This window comes from Poecilia reticulata, linkage group LG12 (genome assembly GCF_000633615.1).
Source record: "Poecilia reticulata strain Guanapo linkage group LG12, Guppy_female_1.0+MT, whole genome shotgun sequence".
Classification (NCBI taxonomy): domain Eukaryota; kingdom Metazoa; phylum Chordata; class Actinopteri; order Cyprinodontiformes; family Poeciliidae; genus Poecilia; species Poecilia reticulata.
In genome coordinates, this window is record NC_024342.1 from 1,764,832 (window position 1) to 1,788,666 (window position 23,835).

Here is a 23,835-nt window from a genome sequence, read left to right on the forward strand (position 1 = left end):
CTTCGGCGTCTACGTATGCTGTCTGTGCCTCCCATGGACTATTATGGTCAATCATGGGCTATTTGGTGCTTTTACTCTGAAAAGGGAAGTGCAGACGTGACTTCTTATCAATTAAAAAAAAAAAAAAAACGAGAAAACAATCGTCATCTGGAAAGACGTGCTGCGACCACCAGCAGGTATTGTGTTCCGTTGATAGAAAATGTTAGCCGTATCTTTGCGAATTGTCTTCTCTTGTTTGGTCGCAGTTTAATAGAAGCCGGTTACAATATAGACAACCACCTTTAGCCTATGGAGCTCATAGATATTACTGTTAAAACCGCATTAGCCACATTAGCTAACAATGTTAGAGCATCTCTACAGCGAAGGTGTATCGTTCCAGCACTTATTAGCTACAGTGAGCTCTATTTTATCCATTTTGACCAGGTGTAACACGCCGGTAGTCGGAAAACATAATGGTAATATGTTTTCGTCTGATTCAGGCTCTCCGCCGATGTTTTAGCTATCCTATAGTTCGAAATGATTTGAACCAAACATATTTTAGCACACCAAATGAAAACGTCAAGTTCCTACACGCTTATCGTAAAAACTCCTATATTTAACACATTTGTTATCTCTGCTTGGCCTTAACCAGCTGTCACCTCGGAACCAAATAAGTCGTGTTTACAACATCAATGGGAATTTAAAAATGATTCTAAAGTCGTTCTTGAGAGTCTGCACAGTCGTATAAATGTTCATCTTAACACTGCGTATAGATTTAATGTGGTTGACGGTTTATTGCGTACTCCGTGTGTGGGAAGAGCCTCGTTTCCATAGTTTCCTTTTTGCTCTCAGAGGGTTGTTATGTTAGCACAGCGCTGACCTTCAGCCTTCTTCCCTCAGTTGGATCCACCATGAGGGATGAGTCATCAGGAGAGCAGAGCATTTCAATGAGTTTTAACACTGAAAAACATCCTCTAAATTTAAAGTTCAATGATGCCAACAGCTGCTGACACACTCCCAACTCGGAGGAGAATATCACTGAGCTTTGCAGTAGCTGTAAGTAGGAATGTTCCCCACATTTTCAGTAGTTATATGTTGAAACAAACTATTTATTTATTGTATTRGTCCCACAAGTGGAGAATTTAAGCTGTCATGACGGAACAAAAGAGTAACGGAAATAAAAGAATGGTACAGAGTAGAACCATACAAGCTAAAATGGAAACATAAATATGAAAATAGCTATATAAATATATAAAAGATACATGTATAAAAATATACGCACACAAGTTTACATTTACAAAACCGCAGCTGCATGCACACACACATGCATATATACTTACACATACATACACTCATAGATACACATGCACCCACAGACATGTATGTTCATAATCATAGAAATATTGCACATCAACAGAAAACTACCAAGTCTATAGAAGAAGTGTGTTTGTCAGCCTGTTGTGTGAATGATCAGCTGCAAAGGATGTCGTAGAGTCTGACAACAGTTGGAAGGAAAGACCTTCTGAAGGAGCTGCTCAGTGCTGTCACATTCCCTGCATGGGCTGGGTGATGTTGTCCAGCAGGGATGACAGCTTGTCTGCCATTCTTCTTTCACACTCCACCTCCACTGGGTCCAGAGGGCATCCTGGAACAGAGCATGTCATCCAGATCAGCCTGTTCAGCCTCTTTCTGTCCCCAGTGCAGTGGAGAATGCACCATCTCTTTGGTTTCTCCTCTGTTTGTCTGGAGGTAGTTCTGCTTGCACTGCTCCACAGTCCTTAGTCAGTTTTTCATAGTTCTTGTGGTCCCCATCTGTGATGAGGCAGCTGTTGTGCTTTGTAGAAAGCAGTTTGTGGAGTTGCCAGAACCGTTCCCTGGGGTGCTCCAGTACTGTCTGAAACACAGCCCTGACCTTGGTTTGTGAGGTAGTCCAGGGTCCATGAGGCGAGCTCATGGTCCACTCCTTTCTTCTCCAGCTTGTCTCTCAGAGTTGTGGGTCAGATGGTGTTGAAGTAACTGGAGATGCTGATAAAACATGATTCTCACAGAGCTCCTGACAGTGTCCAGGTGAGAGGGGGGACAATGACGGCATCATCCACCCTAATGCCTTTATAGTGGTTATAAGAAATGTTGGTTGGATGAAATGTTGTTTAGTCAGAGGCCATGTATGTAACTGTAGCATTTTAAGGAACAGACGTTCCTTAAAATGTCTGTTCAGAAGAAACAGTGTAGCGTGTTTTGTTTGTAGCGTGTTCAGGAACTCCGCATTCTGTATTTTAGTTATCTTTATGTTCTAATGGCTTGTTTTCCCATTTGCAGCCTGGCAGTGAACGGCAAAGTGAAACCTGTAGGTGTGATGGGACTCCTGGTGGTCAGTTTGGTGGTAGCGTTCCTCCATCACGGTCACAGTGTGGAACTGCAGCCCTCCCTGTATGGGTCGAAGAGGTAAAGAACACCTTAAATTCAACTCAGAACCTTTTATTCACTAAAAGATTCTAGCTTAAATATCTACATGCCCTTTATATTGACTGAGGTTTAAATTCTGGGTTTCCTGCTGAATGTACTCCCAGTAATGACAAACAGAACAGATGTGCTTTAAATAAATAAAGGAGTGTATATTTTATTGAGTGTATGTTGTTGTCATTCCTAAGGGTTTGGGAAAATGTCTTAAATCCCAGTGACTGTGTGTCCAGAGTCAGGCCGCCACAGCTCTTTAACTCTCAGAATTTCACAGTGGATCTTCGAATGCCTGGAGTTTTACCAACTGAGGTGAGTCTTTTATTTTTTTACTCCCCTAAATCTACTCTTAAATTAAGAAAATTATGATAGGTTTTTGGTTCACCTTCATATAAATGTTACACAGAACATTTGTGTTTGGTTGAAATAAAGTGAGCCTCATCCTCTTGTTGTTTCAGTCGGACACTTACCTGTGCATGGCCTTTCCTGTGCCAACTAGTCGTGATTCATATATTGGTGAGCAAATCTTCACCTATTGAAATAGCTGTTTTAAATAAACAGATGTTTGGTAACACCATGTTTTTATTCACCATAAGAAAGCAACATGGTCTGTTTAAATTAAATATAAAAATTCAAGCACAAAAATAGTTTGAATTAAAAAAAAAAAAAGGATTTTTACATATTTGTTAAAATTGACAGTGCAATATGAGACGGATAATCTTTGCCTCCTCAATATGGTCTGCAGAAATACACCGCTTCCTGTCAGAAACATCCAATCAGAGCCAGGGGGAGGGTCTTGGCACTGTCAGTCAGCCACCAATGGCTGTTTTCCTGTAATGTTAGGTTGTCTGCCTACCATTGGAACAGCTGGAGCTCATGAGCGCTGTGCAGAAGAGGGTGCGAGCGGCACGTGCACAAGCATGATTGACAGCATTATGATTCTCCTCCTGGCTCTGATTAGTTGTCCAGGGGCAACAGGGAAGAGGCAGGGGATCTCAGTTTTTTTTTAATTTTTAAAATTTAGATTATCTGTCTCATCTTATACTGTCAGGAATAGTGACAGTAGTAATAGTTGTAAAATTCATATGGAAATGTTGAAAAATTGTTAACTCTGTTGATTTAGTTGAAAATGTTTCCATTAACCACAGTGTGTTTCCCCTCTCAGTGGACTTCCTACCTCATGCCAGTATGGACACTGTTCACCACATGCTGCTGTTTGGCTGCCAGACTCCTGTCTCCACCAGCAGCTACTGGTAAAACCCACATTTCAAAATAACACACAGAATCATTTTCACAAGCTGGAGCTCAGTTTTGAATGCTGTATTTCATCAAACTTTTGATCCATAAGCTACATAATTTTTTTCTCATTATTTTTAATTCTATCATTTAGCAAATAGAAATAATTTTGCTGATCCTAAATGACCTAAAACAGTAAAAGCTTAGTTGGGTTTAATTTAAGACTATCAAAAAGGTTGTATGTCTTTTCATGGCATTGGTTTTATCCCTTCTCTGCTCAGGGACTGTGGCAGCGTACAGGGAACTTGTGAAGACGAGTCTTCCATCATGTATGCCTGGGCTCGAAACGCTCCACCAACAAAATTACCTAAAGGTACGTCACACACTCAAGGTAAACGATTTGCATCATTTCAAGTTATGTATTGTTTTAACAGGTTTTATTTTATTAGGAGAAACATTAACAAAAACAGTTTTAGGAAAGGTTCAGATGAATATAAATAGCTGCCGATAACAATATTCAGAATTCATTCTTTATTTAGTGAATAGTTGGTTAGCTACATTCAGACAGAAAAGAGAAAAGGTTTTGTGTTTTCTGGCTGTCTGTTTTTCACTGATTTGTATTCCTCCTCTTCTTCCATCAGATGTTGGCTTTAAAGTCGGAAGAAATTCAGGAATGTCCTACTTTGTGCTGCAGATACATTATGGAGATGTCAGTGCCTTCAGAGGTGTGTGTTTCTTAACCTTTCTATCAAACTCCCCAAACTTCTGAAAAGATCCAAGTTGCTGCAATTTATTAGTTACTGCAAAGAACAAAATGGGGAAAAAAGTTGTGAGCGGTTTCAGGTCATCCTTTCTTCCTGTGATCTTTACGTTTTGCGATCAAGTGAAATGAATCCGGGTTTTGGCGTCATCCCATCAGTATTACACACTCGATCCACCTTCAGTTCAATTCAGAATACTTTATTGAACTTTCTTCCTGTATTTCTTCACAAATCAAAAAAGGACTAAATGTTTTTACTTTTCTAAATACTTTCAAGTCTTATTCTCGTGATAAAGAAACTCCCACACATATTGAAAAAACTGGTTGATAAACTGTTGAGAAACAGACTGAACAACCTTGAACACATCTACAGACAGACATGTGAAAATATTCCAGCCAAGCAAAAGCATCCACCTTTCATTGCTCTGCAGCAGTAGAGCAAAATAGTCAAAGATGGCAAAAGCTATTTAGAAAAGCTGCTAACGGAGATTTGTGAAATAACAAAAATGCGATTTCAGGAGCAGTTATCTAAATTTCTTTTCAGTAACTGATAAGTTGTAGGTTTTTGGTCATTGCTCTTAAATTAGAAAGTGTTAGCATTGTTGAATTTCCAGTGAATGTTATCATCTTTAAATTGGATCCATATTTTTATGGAGCTACATTCAGACAGAAAAGGTCAACTTTTCTCCAGAGCCCATATAAGCTCACTGAAGACTGATGAGTTGTTGGATTGTTGCTGAGCTCTGTCTATCAGACATCCAGCATTTACAGTCACTTCCACATTCTGCCATTCTGAGCCAGAAAAATGCATATGGATTTTAGCAACAGTGTTTTAGCAGTGGAACGTTTTCTGCGCCATGAGCAGACCATGGCCATATCAGTAGGACTTGGAGAGTGGATGATGTTAGTAACTATTCCATCCATCCATTTTCTTGCACCCTTGTCCCTTAGTGGGGTCAGGAGGGTTGCTGGTGCCCATCTCCAGCTGACGTTTCGGGCGAGAGGCGGGGTCACCCTGGACAGGTCACCAGTCAGTCGCAGGGCAACACAGAGACACACAGGACACACAACCATGCACACACATACTCACACCTAGGGGCAATTTAGACAGACCAATTAACCTGACAGTCATGTTTTTGGACTGTGGGAGGAAACCGGAGTACACGGAGAAAACCCACGCATGCACAGGGAGAACATGCAAACTCCATGCAGAGAGACCCCAGGTCGGGAATCGAACCCAGAACCTTCTTGCTGCAAGGCAACAGCTCTACCAACTGCGCCACTGTGCAGCCCTGTTAGTAACTATTAATAATTGTTTTTTTCTCCTGTTTTCCAGATCATCACAGAGATTGCTCTGGACTAACTTTAAGAATGGCATTAAAACCGTAAGTCCACTTACTGACACTGCAGTAGCATCCAGTCCGGATTACTGACTCAATACATTCAGATAAATAATAAAATAGGATTTTATTTTTGTTTTCTTAAAGAAAAAGATGGAAAAATACTGCAACACTTTGGTTTAGCTGGGGGGAAGTATGCCACATGCAGATAGTGAAGGTACTTTTGAAGGCCATTTTTGAAGGAATAAGAAAGCAGAGTTATTTTTGGCGATTGTAGAGATAAAATGAAAACATTCCTGAAGTTGCCATATTAAAGAGGGTGTACCTGCCTGCAGTAAATGGGATAACAAACGTAAAACACCTTCCACTAAAGCTGTGTGTGAAATCAAGGAAGGTCTGGCCTGTTGGCTGGTACTGCCTCTATGTCCATTTTACTGAGTTAAAATGGAGAAAGTAAGAGCTTCCTTTGTTCTTTGTTTGTCCATTAAAGGCAGCCCTTCATTGCGGGCATCTACCTGCTAATGTCTGTGGACACGGTCATCCTTCCAGGGAAAAAAGGTACATTTGTTGTTTGTGAAGCTTTAGTTTGGTAAACCTCAAAGTCTCTGTATTATTCTCTGACTGGCTGTTGACTCAAAAACTTTATCAAGTAGTGTAATCATGTGGAGCACTGTAATAGATGATGGCTTACCTGCTTATAGTTTGTCAGACCATATTATTAATCTGTGTAGCTCCAGTATAGCGGTGGTCATTTGTTGTGATAAATTTCTTGTCGTAAGAATTTTGATTTACTGCAGTCATGATAAATTCTAAGTAATGCTGGTTAAAACTCTCCGAGACTGATGAAATGTAGTTGCTGTGAGCAGTTTAGTGATAAAAATCACTCTTCTTTGTGACTGGTGCACTGAAGAAACATAATACTAACAGAATGTTTTTCAAGAGCTAGCCAGCAGCAGTTAGCAAACATCTGGTGAAACTGTGCATCAGCTGTAGAAGTACAGCATCTAAATACTTCTACAGCATTTAGATGCTGGTAAAAACATTGTTAAAGGGTTTATAGAGGAGCCATGTTGCGAGGATTTCTTGAAAGCAAAATTTAGAAAGAGCAGAAGAATTTAAAGAGCCAGAGGTCCAATTTCAAGTAAAATTTTTTTAGTTATGTTTGATATACATGGTATTTTTGTTACAATTGAAAGTAACAGATGCTTTATCAGACTTTGGTTAATATGTGTTTCCATTTCCCCTTTAGCACATTAACTATATGCCTGGTAAATACATAATACTGCCCGTTCATCTGAAAGGGTTCTAAATGACTGGAAAGTTTCAGGCTTTTAATTTAGGATTTGTGACTTTAGGATGGAACATTTTCATGAAGTCGAGTTTCCTTCTACTCAAATTCTTTAGAACCCGCTAATTATTAATCAACCTAACGAGTATTACCTTGGAAAATCAGAGGGAAGCTGAGGCTCTTTTTGTTTTACATTTTTCTCCACCAAATCGGTTCCAGTTCTCAACTGGTGCTGGAGCTTCCTAAGCCGTTGTTCCTTGTGTTGCCACTGAGACAAACTCCAGCCGCAGCCCAGAAAATCGGCTTCAGAACCAGTACAGGAAAGAGGAGACATTATGCATCAATGATTTGAAAATGTTAGATTAACATCAGAATAACAGAATGTCGCTAATTTTCCTGGAGTTTATTCTGAAATCACCTGTCATCTTTTATCAGCTGATCAGGATTGTGAAGCGTTCACAAGCAGCGATTGTTATTTAAAACGGAACTAATGACCTCCTGAACTATTGGCAGGGATGCTGGGATTTGTCATATATATATATACAGTATTTTTTATTTATTTATTTATTTTTTGATTGAGTATATTGTCTCCAATCGCTACAATCTATAACGAGAACACAATCTGGTTCCGTTTCTCCGCAGTAAACAGTGAAAGGTTTTACTGAATTCAGATAGATGTGGGCAAATGTCAGCATAAAGCTGGCTGTAAGATGTGACACATTTGTGCAGACAAACAGAAAAAGGAAGCAGCAGAGAGCAGGTTGATCATGCAGATGAAGTGTGTTGCTGTGTGAGTGTGTGATGATGAGATAAGACGTTCCACATGGAGAACTATGACAATGAGTTTTTTATGAACTTTACTTTGAGCAAGTAATTTTTAGAAAGGGAACTTACTGTTCTAAGTAGCTACTAGTTATACTTCAGTAACTTAATTATGCAGTCAGATTTTGGCCCCAAGTTAAATTTTTATGAGATCACCCAGAATGGGATCTGTAACTATAACAAGCAAAAATTGAGAGAGCTACATGAGTTATAATCCCAAAATGCATTGACAGAAAAAACAGTTCATTGTTTTTTTCTTCTTTCAGTTACAAATGCGGATGTTGCTTGTGACTATGATTCCTACCCGATCTACCCGTTTGCCTTCAGGACCCACACACACAGCCTCGGTGAGGAGTCGGGTCATTTACTGCTTCTGTGTCTCCTGGAGTTACACCCTTAGTTCTTCATGGTCATTTCTTTCACAGGCAAAGTGGTGAGCGGTTACAGGATTCGGGATGGGAAATGGAGTCTGATTGGGAGACAGTCCCCTCAGTTACCACAGGTAGATAACCACTGTGACATCAGTTTTATATTCTGAGAGATTTCTAATTTTTCTCTCAAAAGTCACTGCTGTCTGTTTGGAAGATAGTTGACTGCAATTTTTCACATTTTCTTTCCATATAAAAATCCCCACTTTGAACGGCGCATTCATAAAAAGATGTCAGGATGTTTTTATCAGACTCATATTTCATATGTAATATGTGTTTCCATCTCCCATTAAGCACATTGACTCTATTAAGAAAAGCCAAAAACCTCAAGTGACCATAAAAACATTTTTTGCTAATTTGTGGAAGGTATTTCACATTGTGATGCTTCCATCAGCCTTATCTAGTGTGATACTTCAAAATGTGCATAAAAATACATTGATGGAACCATGACTACTGTCTTCCATTCAGAGTAGAATGTAAAAAACAATCTAAATCAGTTTGGGGTGAAAACAAAGACAGCAGTATTGTCTTCAGGTTGTCTGCTGCATGGTCCTCCAGTGTCTGTCCCATCTGAGGAATCCATTGATTAGCCCAACCTGAGGCGGTTTAGTCCCATGGTGATGATGATGCACAGCAACGTTGCTGGTATTCAGAGCCTGAATGAATATAGTCAGCTTGTATGAGGACTGAGAGACAGAGCTGGTCCAAGGCTTTGATTCTGACATCCCAGCTACGCAACCTGAAAACACACACAGCCTGTGATGTTGGTGTGTCATTTTAAATGATGTGAAAGGTTCATGGTTGTGTATTTATTATGAAACTATGATCAGGAAGGGGCTTTAATCTCCTTTAGGTATTTTTTACAGTCAAGTTATTATATAAAGTGTCTTTTTCTTTAACTTTTTACCACATTATTATTATCGTCATCATCATTATCTATTATTAGAACATAGTTAAAACATCATCAAAATCTATGTTTTTAATAATTCTGCATTGTTTATTTTAAATAAACAGAACTGTTTCTGTATCTCCTAGCTGTAATGAATGTGAATAATGAATAGAAGTTCTATTTCTCATTTATGAATGTCTTTTCTCATTCATCTCCTGTACATTTCCACACTGTTCTTTGCTCATTAGTGAATGTTTTCATTCCAGGCTTTTTATCCTGCCAACAAGGAAGTGACTGTGCGGTACGGTGACACCGTGGCTGCCAGATGTGTTTTTAGTGGGGAGGGCCGGATCTCCAAAACGTACATCGGGTGAGTTTCATAAATCACTGCCAATTATTGCTGATTAGATGGAATCCAAACACATATCTGAATAATTTACATGATTCTGTTTAGATGATTTTGATGGAGATTTTGGTCTAATTCATCTATTTGTGGATTATAAGACTATGAAATTAATATTAGTTCTATATTTAAAATTTTCATTGAACTTTTGAACTTTTTCAAAGGCTTAGAAAGTAGAACAACGCATATTTTGTCAATTAAACTTCATTTGAACTTCTTATTTCTCTTCCCACCTTTTGTAGTTTAGTGATTGTGCCGACAAATAACCTTGTGAAGCATTGTCAGAGTTTCCATGCCAACCATCAGGCTCACAATGCCTGTAGATGATGCAGACTGAAGTGGCTTTGAGGTAGCACCACCAATAAGTGCTGCTTGTGGCTTTAATTGTCGTAATCCTTTTTTTCTGCAGGGGTACTTCAAATGATGAAATGTGCAACTTTTATATGATGTACTACATGGACAGCAAACATGCCGTTCCCTTCATGAGCTGCATGGAGACGGGCTCTAAAGAACTCTTTCGACATATTCCAGCAGAGGCAAATGTTCCCATCGCTGTGAGTCCAGGTCACATGCACGCCATGATGCCAATGGGAAACGCTACAGGTACATAGATCTACCTCATCTACGTCTGTCTCATAAACAGACTCGCGCATAGTGAGCAACATTGGCAATAAATATCCTGTATAAATATTTAGCTTCTTCACTGTCCTGCTCAGGTTTCAGGGAGGGCTGTGTGTTTTAGTCTTGTGGTTTGTGTTACTTCAGTCAGATGAGTGAATCATCTTCAGCTCAGTGCTTCTTGAAGGTGACAGTACTGCAGTGTCATGTCCATATCATGCTTCTGCTTCGTCATTCTCCATGCGTAATAACGACTTTTAGCTTGTGGTAAAGCAACAGTTCTACAGAAACTACTCACAGAAAAGCTCAGAGCCAAACAAACGCATAATAAACGAGTTTTTACAGCATCACAAGCAGTTAGCTTGTCAATTTATCCATTAATTTTCTTTATCAACTCTCCTATATAGCACTGCAATTTTCGATTATTTTAGTAATCAATAATCCTGATGATTAATCAGTTAATTGGGGAAAAAAATTTGCAAATTCTAGAGTTTTTTCATTTAACCACTCAAGCCTGTTTTTATACATTATTAGGAATACATTAAAAATGCAATTAGGCACATAATTAAAAAATAAGCATTTTGGCTGGATAAAGTGAAAAACAGCATTCCTTCAGTGAAAGCTTGATCATTTGTAGAAAATAATGCATCTGCAGATAAAATAACATGTAAAAGAATTCAGTTCTTCCTGCTCAACTTTAATGTCAATACAGTGATCTGATCTGTTTATTATTTTTAATTAACCAATTATTAATTGGATTGCAGAACGGGCGTAATGGGAGGTCTAGGTAAAACATATTTACAGACAAAGGCTTAATTTATCTTAAGTACAGACTGTTTTTATTGTTCATACAGTTTTGACTTAATTACTGCTCTAGTAAATTACCTTTTTTTTTGTCTTTATACTCCAGTTAACGATTAATCGATTATTAAATCAGTCGACCGTTTTTTCAGTGATTCCTTCTACTTCCTTATTGTTCTGTGAAAAATCCTCCTCATTTATTTCCTCTCAGTAAATAAATGATTTACTCTGAGTTTGTGTCCTTGTTATGTGTAAAATGAGTTACAGCAAAACAGCTTGAATGAGGACAGATGAGAAGAGAGATGTAGAACTTAAACGTTCACTAATCTCTAGGCTCATTACAGACTATCATTATGCTTTACTTTGTGTGAAAGTGATTTAATGAAAGTGAGTCCATCAGGCGTTGTTGTGAAGCCAGCATGAACTAAAAGCCAGATAATAAGATTTCCAGTTAATCGTTATCCATTAAAAATTATGTAATGTATGTGGGACTTTTTTTTTCTTAATAATTGAGCGGCACTCCCCCTTGGGTTGATGAATACTTTATAAAACTAAACACAGTCTTCCACAGCTTTCTCTGATGTAACCTGAAACCTTGTTTTTACATGAAGAACCTGCAGTTGCAAAGATCTGCTTCTCTAGACTGAATGTAGCGTGAAGCACTTAGAGGTCCTCTAAGGCCTGAATGCAAGTGCAGGCCATTTACCATTTCTGTTCGCTGATGATGCAGCGGTCTCCATGGTAACTGTAGTACAGTAACTTGCAGGGCAGCAAGTGGCAATTGTGAGAGGACAACATCCTGTTTCTTAATCTCTACAAGACTTGGAAAAAGTGCAGTCCAGTTTATTTGTGTCACACATTTCAGCAACAAGGCTCTTCAAAGAGAGATGCAAAACTTTCAACGTCTGGCGATTAGATTCAGTAATGATTCTTAATTCAGAAACCATTTTATCTATTCAAACGATCTAGAGATTCTGTTTGCGTTATGGAACAAAAGGAACAGACATTGTAAACAGAACATTCATTAAACCATTCCCATACTGTATACAATTCAAAAAGGTTATATTTAAACAGAAATGGCTTTGGGCATAAAATTCTGTAATATAAATCATGACTTTATAACTGTCTTTAAGTATCAGGTCTGAGTCCAAAAAATGCAAAAAAATCTACAAATAACTCCAAAAACGTACAAAGGTTTTAATAAATGTGGCTGGTTACAAATCTCAGAGATGTGTAACATAAAGTAATTTTGAATAGAATTGTCTTTATTGGTTCATTTAGTTGTTTTTCATCCCAAAGTTACATCTGATTCTTTTTATTTTTCCATTTCTCAATCAAGACGACAAACAGCCGATGAATGCCAACAAAGCAGAGCCGGTTCTGGATCAGGGTGAGTTCAAAGGGAAACAAATGTGAACTATGTCCATAACACTACATGACCAGCTCATAGGTAATAAAACAGATGCTGAAATGTAAAAAAAACACACACAAAAAACAGATTAGTATAAGTAGCAGCATGTTATGTAGTGTAATATTGAACCATAGTCTTAATTTCAACAATATAAATAGCAAAGTGAAATTGTGGACTAGTTGCTACTGATATCATCCTTGTTGTATTTAACAATATTCCATCTGCATATTTTTTGATTTTTGAATTTTTTATTTTTTTTGCTGCAAGATACAACTCGACGATAAACCAGACTGCACTGAATAATGACTTCATATGCCCATCTGATATGATTCACTAAACAGTGAAATAAAAGGCTGACTGTACTGTAGTGACTGTGTACCAGGCCAGCTGGAAGGTTTGACTGGATTCTAGTAAAAAGCGGTTATTGTTTCCCAATTGGCTATGTGAAAATAAACATTTATGAGGAAGAATCGTGGAGAATTCTTCAGCTCATATGGAAGTGTGTGTGTGTGTGTGTGTGTGTGTGTGTGTGTGTGTGTGTGTGTGTGYGTGTGYGTGCGCGCGTGTGTGTGTGTGGGGGTGTGTGCGCGTGTGTGTGTGTGGGGGTGTGTGCGCGCGTGTGTGTGTGTGCGTGCGCGCGCGTATTCGTGGTGTGGTTGTAGATTCTCATTTGGAGCAGGTGTCAGCATGGCCGCAGAGTTCTCTTCAGCTGGGCCAGGTGTCAGGACTCGCCCTGGACTCTGATTCCAACCTGGTCATTTTTCACAGAGGCGACCACCACTGGGGGGCAGAGTGGGTTACTTTCACTTTTCACATAGTTATCTTATTAACAAATTATTAATAAATGTTATCTAAGCACTTTAATGTCTGTTGTTTTCACCAAAACCGCTACTACTAAGAAATTACTTGGAGATCTCACATGCAGCTTTTTCGTCTCCAGTTTTTGTACATTAATTTGAGCTTCATTGGCAGGTTTGAAACAGCACCTAAATACAACAACAACTTTGCTTTGGCGTAGATTTGATCATTTGTAGCAAAGTATTTATCTGCAGCTAAGAAATCCTTCTAACATCAACATGTGAGACGCCCAGCCCTTTCTGCTCAACTTAAAGGGGCAGTAATATGTCAAATAGACTTTTTAGATCTTTACATCATGTTATAATGTTAATTCCTCATCAAAATCATATCTATAGTGTTACCTTGATGCTTTCGTGCATGTCTGAGAAATCCTTTAATCTCCATGGCAACCATTTAGCTGTCAAAAACACCTGGTTGGGCCTAGCTCCGCCTTCAAGATGCAGCTCCTCCTCGGAGCTGCAGTTTGCAAGGTTACACACAATAAATATTTTCCCTTGTGTGTTTGCTTAGTTCTTTCAACAGCCAGGCTCGGTACCAGCAGCGGTCCCTGGGGCCCATTCAGCAGTCTACTATACTGGTTGTGGATCCGGCCAACGGCAGAATCCTGAAGGCTTCAGGCCGGAACATGTGAGTGTGTGAGAAAATGTTTCCTGGTTATAAATGTAAAGGTTATAATGCTGGGATATGATGTGAAGCCCTGCAGAGTTGGGTCTGTTTTTATTAACTTCAGATCGTTTTCTGGTCTTGCAGGTTTTATTTGCCTCATGGAATAACGACAGACCAGGAGAATAACTACTGGGTGACGGATGTGGCTCTGCATCAGGTGAGCTGGAGCGTGAGCTCTAACCACACTGGAGATACTTACACAAACCCACAGTTTGTAGAAGCATCAAGCTAACCTACTATCAAATAGTAATAAAAACGTATATGTTCTTTTCCGCGTGTGTGTGAAATAAAGGTTACACCTTCAAAATTGCTTTTGTTTCTCAAAATAAAACAATATTTTGCTATCATTTATGTTTTAAAGATAAACTGTGTTTTTGAAGAATTCAGCACAAACGAAGTGTTTCAGACCTCTTCAACTTTTTTCACACTTTGTCAAAAACAAACTTCAGTATTTGGCTGTTATGTGTTGGACCGGTACATAGTAGGCATAATCTTGAATTAGAAGAAAATAGTATGCAATATGGATGGGCAATTATTGTACCAATTTACTATTATTGTGTGAAAATGTTTTTACCATCAGAAGAATTTGTCATTTTTTTGACAACAATAAATTTGACATGATTATGTATGCAAACCCTGAAAACTTAACGTAGTTCTGGTTAGTTATAAAAATGCACCATTTAATATCTCTGGAGTGATCAGTTGTTGTTCATTAAAAATGTGTTAAGAGCGTGTTTCAGTGTGTGGGCTGTGATTGTAGAGATGTGCAGTCACAGCTTCACTCTGCAGACAAAAAACCTGCAAAAAAAAAATCCACAAAATACGACCAACGTTTTGCCCATCTCGGCGTGTTTTTGTAAGGTCCTCACAGCATGAGGCCAGATAATTTATCATGACAGCAATCAGTCAAAATTCTTATCATGATGAGAAGTTTATCAAGATAACTGATAAACAATAGAATAAATTCCCACCCTGACAGTGGCAGTGAAGTCTCCTTCAGCTGTTTTCTGCGTTGCTGTGCTTCAGGTGTTAAAAGTGAGCGGTGACGGCAGGGACAGAACCCTGCTGGTCCTGGGAGAGGCTTTCACTCCGGGGAGCGACACTGAGCACTTCTGCCAGCCGACGGACGTGGCCGTCGACCCTGAAACCAAGAACATCTTTGTGTCCGACGGCTACTGCAATGCCAGGATCCTGAAGTTTGCTGCCGATGGCACATACTTAACTCAGTGGGGAGCAGGTAGCCAGCTCAAGTTACACACAGAGACATGGAGGGTTAAAGTCCTAAAACCTAGAAGTTTTAGTTTTATTCCAAAGAATTGTAATAAATGCTTCAGGAAATATATTAAACTTCAAGGTATTCCTCAGTGCCAAATATCAAAGTGCAAATTTAATCAATGCAACCAAACTTATTATTCAGGATTCCAGTTTCTGTGCAGTCAGAGCAACAATGACAGTGTAATTCACTGTGATTACACGTTACCAGCACTGATGCTCTGTGGATCAGAAATTCACCTTCTCATCTTTACGTTCTGGGTAAAGGTTCGTCAGACAGAAGGAGGCGCACGCCGTTCAGGATCCCCCACAGCTTGGTGTTCCTTCCTGACAGGAAGGAAGTGTGTGTGGCTGACAGGGAAAACGGCCGAATCCAGTGCTTCATCGCTGAGACCGGCGAGTTTGTCAAAGAGATAAAGAACGAAGAGTTTGGAGGAGAAGTGTTTGCCATCACCTACAGCCCTGCTGGAAGTGAGTACACTGGCACTGTTGCTCCAAAGTTAGGTGTAGTTTCAACATCTTTACTTATCTCTGTTGAGGTTTTATAAATTTTGAATATGTCATTTTAGTTGTTTTAATGAATCTCCTTCCTGTCGTCTCGTCCTGAAGACGGCCTGATCTTTGCAGTGAACGGAGACTCGCCCTACCATTCAGCTCCACTCAGAGGGTTTGTTCTAGATTATTCAACCAAACAAATTCTGGATTCCTTCAGCCCCACCCAGAAGGTAAACACGCTGACATACACTGACAGATCTTTTCTTAAAAACAGATGTTTGCTAGAGAAGAAACAAAAGTGTTAGCCGGAACGTCATTATTAGATATTTGTGACTTTTTTAAAAATCCATTTCTGTATTCCTCTATTTCTTATCGACACTAGAAACTCTCATAAAGGTTTGTCAAACAAACCTTCTTAGATTAGGATGGACAATTGTAATTTAATGCCGGATTGTTTAATCAGTTTAATGCAGTCAAGTTGGCTTTTTAAAATAATAATTTTGCAGATGTGATGATGTAATTGATTCTAATGTCTTGTTGGATTTTCCCGTTGTGGAGAACTTAAGAGAGGAGGCAAGGTTATTTATGTAAAATCAACGTTTTTGGTATTTTTGTCATGATGTAATGGAAACCATCCCTAATCAAAGCTGAAGAACTAAAGACTGTGAGATGTCTCTTAAAGCTTCTGCTCCATTCAAACTAAGAATTATTGAATAATCAGCAATCTTATACAGTTGTGATCAATTTATCTTGAATCTCAGAATATAAACACTTAAAAAAAAATTGTCTTTACTTTTAAAAGCTCAGGAAAAAAAAGCTTTGAGTGTTTTTCTTTCTTTTCGTATTTGAAGATTTGCTGACCTTGAAGTTGGTGCTCTCTTTAAAGACAATGTATCATACAAAATTCACATTTTGCACATTTTGTACTTTCATTTGGATTTCAACTGCTTCTAAAAACAGCCAAAGTGTTAAAAAAACATCCAGCCAGTTTTTGGAAACAAGTTGATGTTTTTTTGTATCTGAAAAATGAGCTGTTTCAAAAACCTTCTGAATCTAACATCACATTATCAGCGGGCACTGCCCCTCACCTAGCAGGTAACGACGCCCAGCCTGTTACCTAGCAACCCCTGTCAAGCTCCATTACGTTTGGTCAATTGGTTTTCCCACTGCATGCGCCATACAATGGCTGCTGGAAAAGAGAAGTATTGTTGACTTGCCATCCAAAAACCACTTGCTGCATGTTTGTTGGTTGTGCAGGAGGCTCCACTTCTGCTTTTAAAGATGTATAGTTGTATATTTGCGCACATGTCATTTTAACGTACGAGTGTAAATGTTGAGTTGGGGGGCGTGGCCAGAGGCAGCTTATTTGGATTTTAAAGTGACAGAGCCCCTAAAACAACTCATTCTGAAACAGAACAGAGCAGACTGGAGTCTCATTATGTAAGAATGATTTTGCATCACCCACAGACCTATCCTGACCTGTTCAGAAAAACATAATAGGGTCACATTTAATTCAATTTCTCCACTGAGTTTTTTGAGTTCAAACACTGTAACATTCATCGTTAGTGGCTGGGTTTAAATATTGTTGGAAAATAAGTTTATCTCTCAGTTTTGGTTCTAAGCAATCTATTATTTTTCTTCACCTTCACAATCATGCATTACTGTATGGTCATCTATCACATACAGTGATAGATCACTGTATGTGATAGATCACCATACAGATCTATCTGCATAGATCTGTATGGAGATCTATGATAGATAGAACATAAAATCGATGGATCGAAGTTTGTGAACATAAAGTAACAAATGTGAAAAGGCTAAATGTATGAATACTTTTGAAAGGTTACAGTATGTTAATAACATGGTTACTGTTGTGTTTTCCTTTCCACAGGAGTTTAAAATGCCTCATGACATTGTCGTAACTAAGGATGGAAGTGTTTTTGTCGGAGACGCCGGAAGCAATTCAGTCTTTAAGTTTACTGCAGAAAGTAAGTTCATGCTCATTATAACACCATGCTAAATGTTCTAACTAAATGTGCTTTATTTTCTTCACGTGGGTTCAAATTCAGCTTATCCAACATATTTAATTGTCTCCATGTGATTTTTCTGAGTAATTCATTCACAGATTTGTTGGTTACAAACTGCATACATTAGTTTTTATTAGAAACTTTCTTGTCTCCATTTTTCAGAGTTGCACCGTTCTGTGAAGAAAGCTGGAATCGAGGTCCAGGAACTTGAAGGTAAGCAGACTAAGTTCCATTCGTGATGCCTGACTGCTCTGTCAGATCCCAGCTTCATCCCTCCTGCTCTCTGTTAAGAAGTGGAGGCATTCGTTCAAGCCAAGCTGAGGCCACATCCCAACATTTCAAAGACTGCGCCTGTCAAGGAGAAGCAAACCGTGGCAGAGAAGAACCATCCGCTGGTGGAAGTGGAACCCAGGAAAAGCACATCGAAGTCAAAGAAAGAGAACAGCATCCTCCCTGCTGTTGTTGTCTCTCTGCTCCTCGTCCTTCTGCTGGTCATCATCTTCCTGGGAGTCTTCATGTGCTGGATGAAAAACAGTATGTATGATGAGAAAACAGGACGTCTAACCTGACTTCATGCACTGATTCTCTCTAAGAGTTAACAAATATCTGCACATTTGTGTTTGTGCAGCTGCGACTGAAAACACTTACTTGACTTTCTTGTCAATCATTTATTGATTTATGTAACCCTTTATAACGCAGCGAACCAGACTGCCAGAGTGCTTTACCATCAGAACGGGGCAGAGTACCCAAAAATTATACTCAAGTAAGAGTAGCATTACGTCTACATATTTTGACTCAAGTAAACATTAAAGAAGAAAAGACTCAAGTAAAAGTAAACAGTATATGGTAAAAAGTTTATTCAAGTCCTGAGTAACTGATTAAATAATCAATCATTTAATATTTAACAGTTACATCAACAAACGGACCATATTATAAAGTTAAGTGGATATTTTGGTATTGGTAATGACCAAAATAACAATAATTCACTTAAGTGACGTAAAATTTAAAAATTAGGCAATGTTTTTTTTTTTTATTTCAAAATCAGTTTTTCAATGTAAAACTTTGAAACTTTAACAAAAACTGCAGGTTTGTGTCTGGTGAATCACAAAGATGTCTGCCAATCAGAGTTGTAGCTCCCGTGTTCTTGACCAATGACTGTAAAACGGTTTGTAGAGAAGAAGCGCATGCTTCGGTTCGGTGGTTAAATCAAATGCGATATGAAAGAAGATGGAGTTTGTCTGACCCGGTATAGAAACACGTTTACTTGAGAAAGGAATTAAAAACAAGTGGCGCTGTCCTCTTTCCTCTAGATGGGAAGTTGGTGGAAATTTTTACAAAAGGGGGGCGCTGGGTTTCCTTTGGGGGACGTTTGGTCAAAGGTAAACTTTACACCTTGCAATCACAACAATACCAGTTTAGACTTTGAACAACTTGCTAAAACTCGTAGCGTTCATTTTATAGCGTTAACACCGGAGCTGTAAGTGGTCCGGTATGAAACKGGKGTGATAGAACAACAGTACCACAGCACTTTTAAATTTCAACAATCAGAATACCGAAATTGTTTCCGTTGTTTTAAAAGGTTTATGTCAGTCTGCCTTTTCCCCATCGATATGTTTCCAGACCGCCCTGCACCTTAGGGAGTTAAAAAATAAAAAAAAGACACGCACATCGCACAAACCTCTGAAACAGGAGTAGCGGGACATAAAACGGAGCGACGAACTAGATGTGAATTATGGCATAAAAACAGAGAATCTGACGCTGAACAGTGAAAAATCAACACATGATGTGAAACACATGATGATTAGGAGGCGCAGCAGGTGATGAGTGGAGATTACTGATGATCAATAAATGATAAAATAATTCTAGCAAGAGGAAAGAAACTAAAGTGGACATAACAATAAACCAAGAGAGGATAATACTAATCAAAGGAAACTAAATGGAAATGAATGAAGAACAAAATACAAGAATAAACTAAGAAACTAAACTAAATACAAAGAAATAAACGGGTATGGCAAGACCTTTCTAGCAATAATTAATACAGAGACTGAATGGCAAGAATAAACAGACACTATTTCCAGATAAAAGGTAAAATAATATTGTTGAAGTGTGGTGGGTTTGTTGAGACCACATCTAATACTGAGAATAAATATATCTTACAGACCATAACAGTAAAGAACTAATTACTTATTTATGTTTTTAATTAGATTTGATATATTTATTTCTTCAATATTATTTTTCATGTCAGTGTTAATGTCATGAGGCTGATGACTCCATGACACTTTCAATTTGACTCATTAGGATTTGATTAAGAACCAGATTTGTTCTTTGTAATTTCTGTCCAGTAAAACTATTAATCTATAAATCAATAGTTTATATAAAGATATAATCCATGTTTCTGTCTCATATTTGTATGGCATTAAAAGGATCTGGAACTTTTGTTTTTCCACTGAAAGCTCTGGTTTACACAATAAATGCCATGTGGGTGAAATTTTATGGATGATACTCTGATGTCCCATTCTCCTGAAGGCAGCACAGAGCTGCACCACCAGAAACYGACAGAAACACTGAAGAGAAGAAGAGYTATGATTAATGTAGTTACAGTTCTATMCATGTTTTAATGTTGCAGAGCTCAGTCGTTTTGCAAATAGTTCAAAGTTTAAACTGGCATGTTGTTCATCTTTTATCTGGTTATTTTGTGTAATATTTAACAACTAGAAAATGGCAAAGAACAAGAATATTTTATCCACTCTGATTGGCTGCTGTTAGGCCTACCAATTTTAACTTGAATATTCATTGCATTTTTCTTAGACACCTGTGAAAATAATTTCTATTCCCATGACGTTTTTGTTCTCTGCTAAATTATTTTTGATGATAAATACAGAAACAAGCATAAAAATCAAAACATCTACAATAGTGATAGTAATATTAGTGATAAAATAATAGTCAGTGCAAAGTAGCCTGTAAATTCTTTTTTGTTTGGGGCGGTGAGGGACCTGGATRAAGGCTGGGGGGGCGCTGGGCTGAAACAGGGTGAGAAACTGATTTAGTTGGTAATGTTGCATGTTCTAAATTACTTGCAAAAACATTGAAAGGATTCTTATTTAATGTTGAGGGATTGTTGCCTGTAAGGCTAACCTTTAGGGCACAGACATTTTACATTTTGTTTTGAGTTGAAATGTCCTGAAGTCTTGTTTAAGTTTGAGTGTTTAACTTGTTAACTGTATTGTTAGAAGCCATTGTTTGCACTATTCAAAGACACTTTTCATTAAACTGTGGCAATAGCAACGGTATAGTTAATTTCTATCATCACTAAGTTTCCGGCTCAGGATTTTTTTTAACTTTAAGCCCTGAGACAGACCAGGTGTTCTAAAGGGAAGGTCTGTGCTGACCGTAACTGTTGGTTCTGCTGTGTGACCTGCACTCATTTTCTGTTTACTGACTGTTTTCAGAGAGAAATGAAATCAAAATGGAGCCTCGCTCTGTGGGAGGAGTCTTGGGTAAAATTCGAGGTAAGAGAAAAAAAACTAAAAGAGACATTTCTAGACTGTGGCTGTGTTGCATGTCCTATAGATTGATCCTGAACTCCAGCAGCAGGTAACTCCCCTGTTCCTCCCCGTCAGGTAAAGCAGTGGGAACTCTGAACCTGGGGAAATTCTTCGCGTCTCACAAAGGTTACAGTCGCCAGGGCTTCGACCAGCTGAGCACTGAGGGCAGCGACCAGGAGAGGAACGTGGAGGACAGCAGCGACTCGGACACAGAGGAGTACTCTGCTCCTCCTCCTCGCCCTCCTCCTCCTCAGTCCTCCTCTTAGGCAGCCCCCTCCCCCCCATACCCCGCATACCCCCCTCCAAACATTCCTCCTCCCCTTCCTGATCCTCCTCCTCCTCCTCTTCTTCCTCCTGCTCTTCCTCCTCCAAACACAGCTTAGATTTCTCACATGTGCTAATTCACTGTTTTTGTAACCGTTGTCAGCTGCCAATATTGCTATTTAATGTATATATTTAAATGTGTTCTTGTATATAAAATTCATTTTATTGTCATCTTGATAAAATCTTGGAGACAAAATGATTATATTTATATTTTTCTTTTATAAAAAATAGATTGCCTTTATGGAAAAAATATCAGCACAGTCCCCAAAAACAACCGTCCACTAATATCAGGTTTAGCCTTAAAAAGTCCAAGAAAATCTGCAAATGCATTATGTAGAAATATTCATGTAGTTTTTATTATTTTATGGGGTTTTTTTATTGTATTTTCTTTTTGTTTCTTAGCTCTCACTTTTTAATCGTTTTCATAAAATCCTGCAGCCCTGTGACTGTAGTGCCTACAGTACCACTAGGTGGGGCTGTTGTCAGCCAGGTTTGTCTCCTCCAGCTCCTGTCAGATTATTAAACATGGCTGATGCTCACTCTGAATGTTGGCTCAGATTAAACCCTACAGTGTTTCAGTGTCAGCTTAGGAGTGAGATAAATCAGGATTTCAGAGGAGAATCCTGACATCTGTTGCTGCAGTTCTTATTATAGATGTCATTTGATGTTCTTTATGACATTTCAGCATCATCATTGTATTTGGTCTACTATCATTTCACTTGTAATTCTGTGCCTTCTGCTGGTTTGTTTTCTTCAAGGCAAATAGCCCAGATCTTCTTGTAGTATGGCATGGCTAACTATTTAACATGTGGGGAGTAGGCTTCATGCTGCTTCATGCTGCTGCAGCTTTCTGCTTGTTGTCAAAGGCTAATCTGAACCCACTGTGCTTTTTTTTTTTTTTTTTTTTCTCTGTCCAGCTAATGGAAACTAAACTGTTTCCTCTGTTCACTTCCAGAGTTTACCAAGAGCAGCACATTTACCCAGAACTGTGTTCAGGACAGCATGGAAAGAGAATTTATTTTCTAGTTAACCGCTGTTTAGATATTTTATTACGGCAGAATTCAAGTAAATAATTTAGTGAATCGCATCTTTAAAAAAAAAAAAAAAAATTAACGATCTGTTAAGTCACTTTCTGTAATGTCAGGTTTTACATTAGTGGATCAGTTTTTCGGTTGTCATTTTTTAAAAACCGTATTCTATGTTTTCTGCCGCAGCTCATAGTTTGCTATGGAGCTTGAGAGGCTTTCCTGACCGCATGCCATAGATATTTAGCTACGCTGTCACATGTGGCCTACCTTATATTAGCTGTGGCACCGGTTTAAGTACAAGAGTACTATTTTCAGTAACTATTGTATTTGTGTAATAAAGTGTCTGCAAAGCATCACTTTGTTGTGAATTACTTTGTCTAATTGACCTTTGACATTCATTACATTTCCTGAAATAATTGCTAATATTTAAACACTCATAGCTAAAAGAAATAACAGCAAAGACTGAGGACACAAAAAAACCTGCACATTTTATTTTTCACATGAACTTATTCACATGTATACATGCATCAGCAGTAATGTAAACACTGGCATCAATAAGAATTCAAGTGCAGCAAGAGGAGAAACTTGGCTTTTTTTCACATATGCACCATTTTTCATTGTTTTTGTGCCACTTGGATAATGTCACATAATTACTGTACAATGAAAATATTCACAACAGAAACAAAGACAGCAGTTTATCTATCATGGTATTAATGCGAAACTTGAAAAACCGCAGGAAGAGATTTTAGGTCAGTTTTTGTTTCTTTCAAACATAATGGTGTAACGACATATTAGGGCCATTGTAGACAGAAAATTTTTTTAATTCTGCCAAAAAATTGTTTTCTAGAAAATACCTGAAAATGAATTTCAAAATTCCTGAGGTTTTTGACATACATTTACTTTTTTTTTTTTTTACATACAATGGCACCAATACGTCATCGTACATAGACGGCGTATTCCAACCCAACAGGATCAACCTGTGAGCAGTGTGAAAGGAAATGAATTCAGTTTGGGGGACAGGATACACAAAACTGTCACAAATGCAAAAAATACCTGCTGGGGTTCAAAATATTAGAGGACTGAAATCATGCAGAGCAAATTAGACTAAATGAATAAATAAAAATACATAGTAAGAACAGGGTTATTTTAAACTTGCTATAGAGGTTGCATGGTGATGCAGCTGTTCTG

At 38.4% G+C, this 23,835-nt stretch overlaps 1 protein-coding gene across 2 annotated transcripts; it reads left to right on the forward strand.

The window, feature by feature from the left end:
* On the forward strand, positions 1 to 23,003 carry pam (peptidylglycine alpha-amidating monooxygenase). Of its 2 annotated transcripts, none has more exons than XM_008423170.2 (26): positions 1 to 176; positions 2,299 to 2,424; positions 2,631 to 2,748; positions 2,895 to 2,952; positions 3,602 to 3,689; positions 3,954 to 4,045; positions 4,314 to 4,397; positions 5,769 to 5,817; positions 6,263 to 6,330; positions 8,149 to 8,229; positions 8,308 to 8,384; positions 9,466 to 9,569; positions 10,012 to 10,205; positions 12,361 to 12,411; positions 13,095 to 13,224; positions 13,801 to 13,917; positions 14,041 to 14,113; positions 14,983 to 15,193; positions 15,496 to 15,699; positions 15,838 to 15,953; positions 17,615 to 17,711; positions 17,913 to 17,963; positions 18,042 to 18,284; positions 21,200 to 21,259; positions 21,371 to 21,603; positions 21,670 to 23,003. In XM_008423170.2, exons 1-25 carry the CDS (start codon positions 16 to 18, stop codon positions 21,559 to 21,561), a joined length of 2,844 nt encoding a protein of 947 aa, XP_008421392.1. In that variant the 5' UTR covers positions 1 to 15; the 3' UTR covers positions 21,562 to 21,603; positions 21,670 to 23,003. The 2 variants fall into 2 exon arrangements, with proteins under 2 accessions (XP_008421392.1, XP_017163382.1); XM_017307893.1 differs by having other exon boundaries at positions 18,045 to 18,284.
* The last annotated feature ends 832 nt before the right edge of the window (positions 23,004 to 23,835 follow it).

Excerpts from the sequence above, each read along its gene's own strand:
- pam (XM_008423170.2), top strand. The coding sequence starts at position 16 with ATGCTGTCTGTGCCTCCCATGGACTATTATGGTCAATCATGGGCTATT. Across the intron at positions 177-2,298 it reads CGTGCTGCGACCACCAGCAG|CCTGGCAGTGAACGGCAAAG; the intron begins GTATTGTGTTCC and ends TCCCATTTGCAG. Across the intron at positions 14,114-14,982 it reads CGGATGTGGCTCTGCATCAG|GTGTTAAAAGTGAGCGGTGA; the intron begins GTGAGCTGGAGC and ends GCTGTGCTTCAG.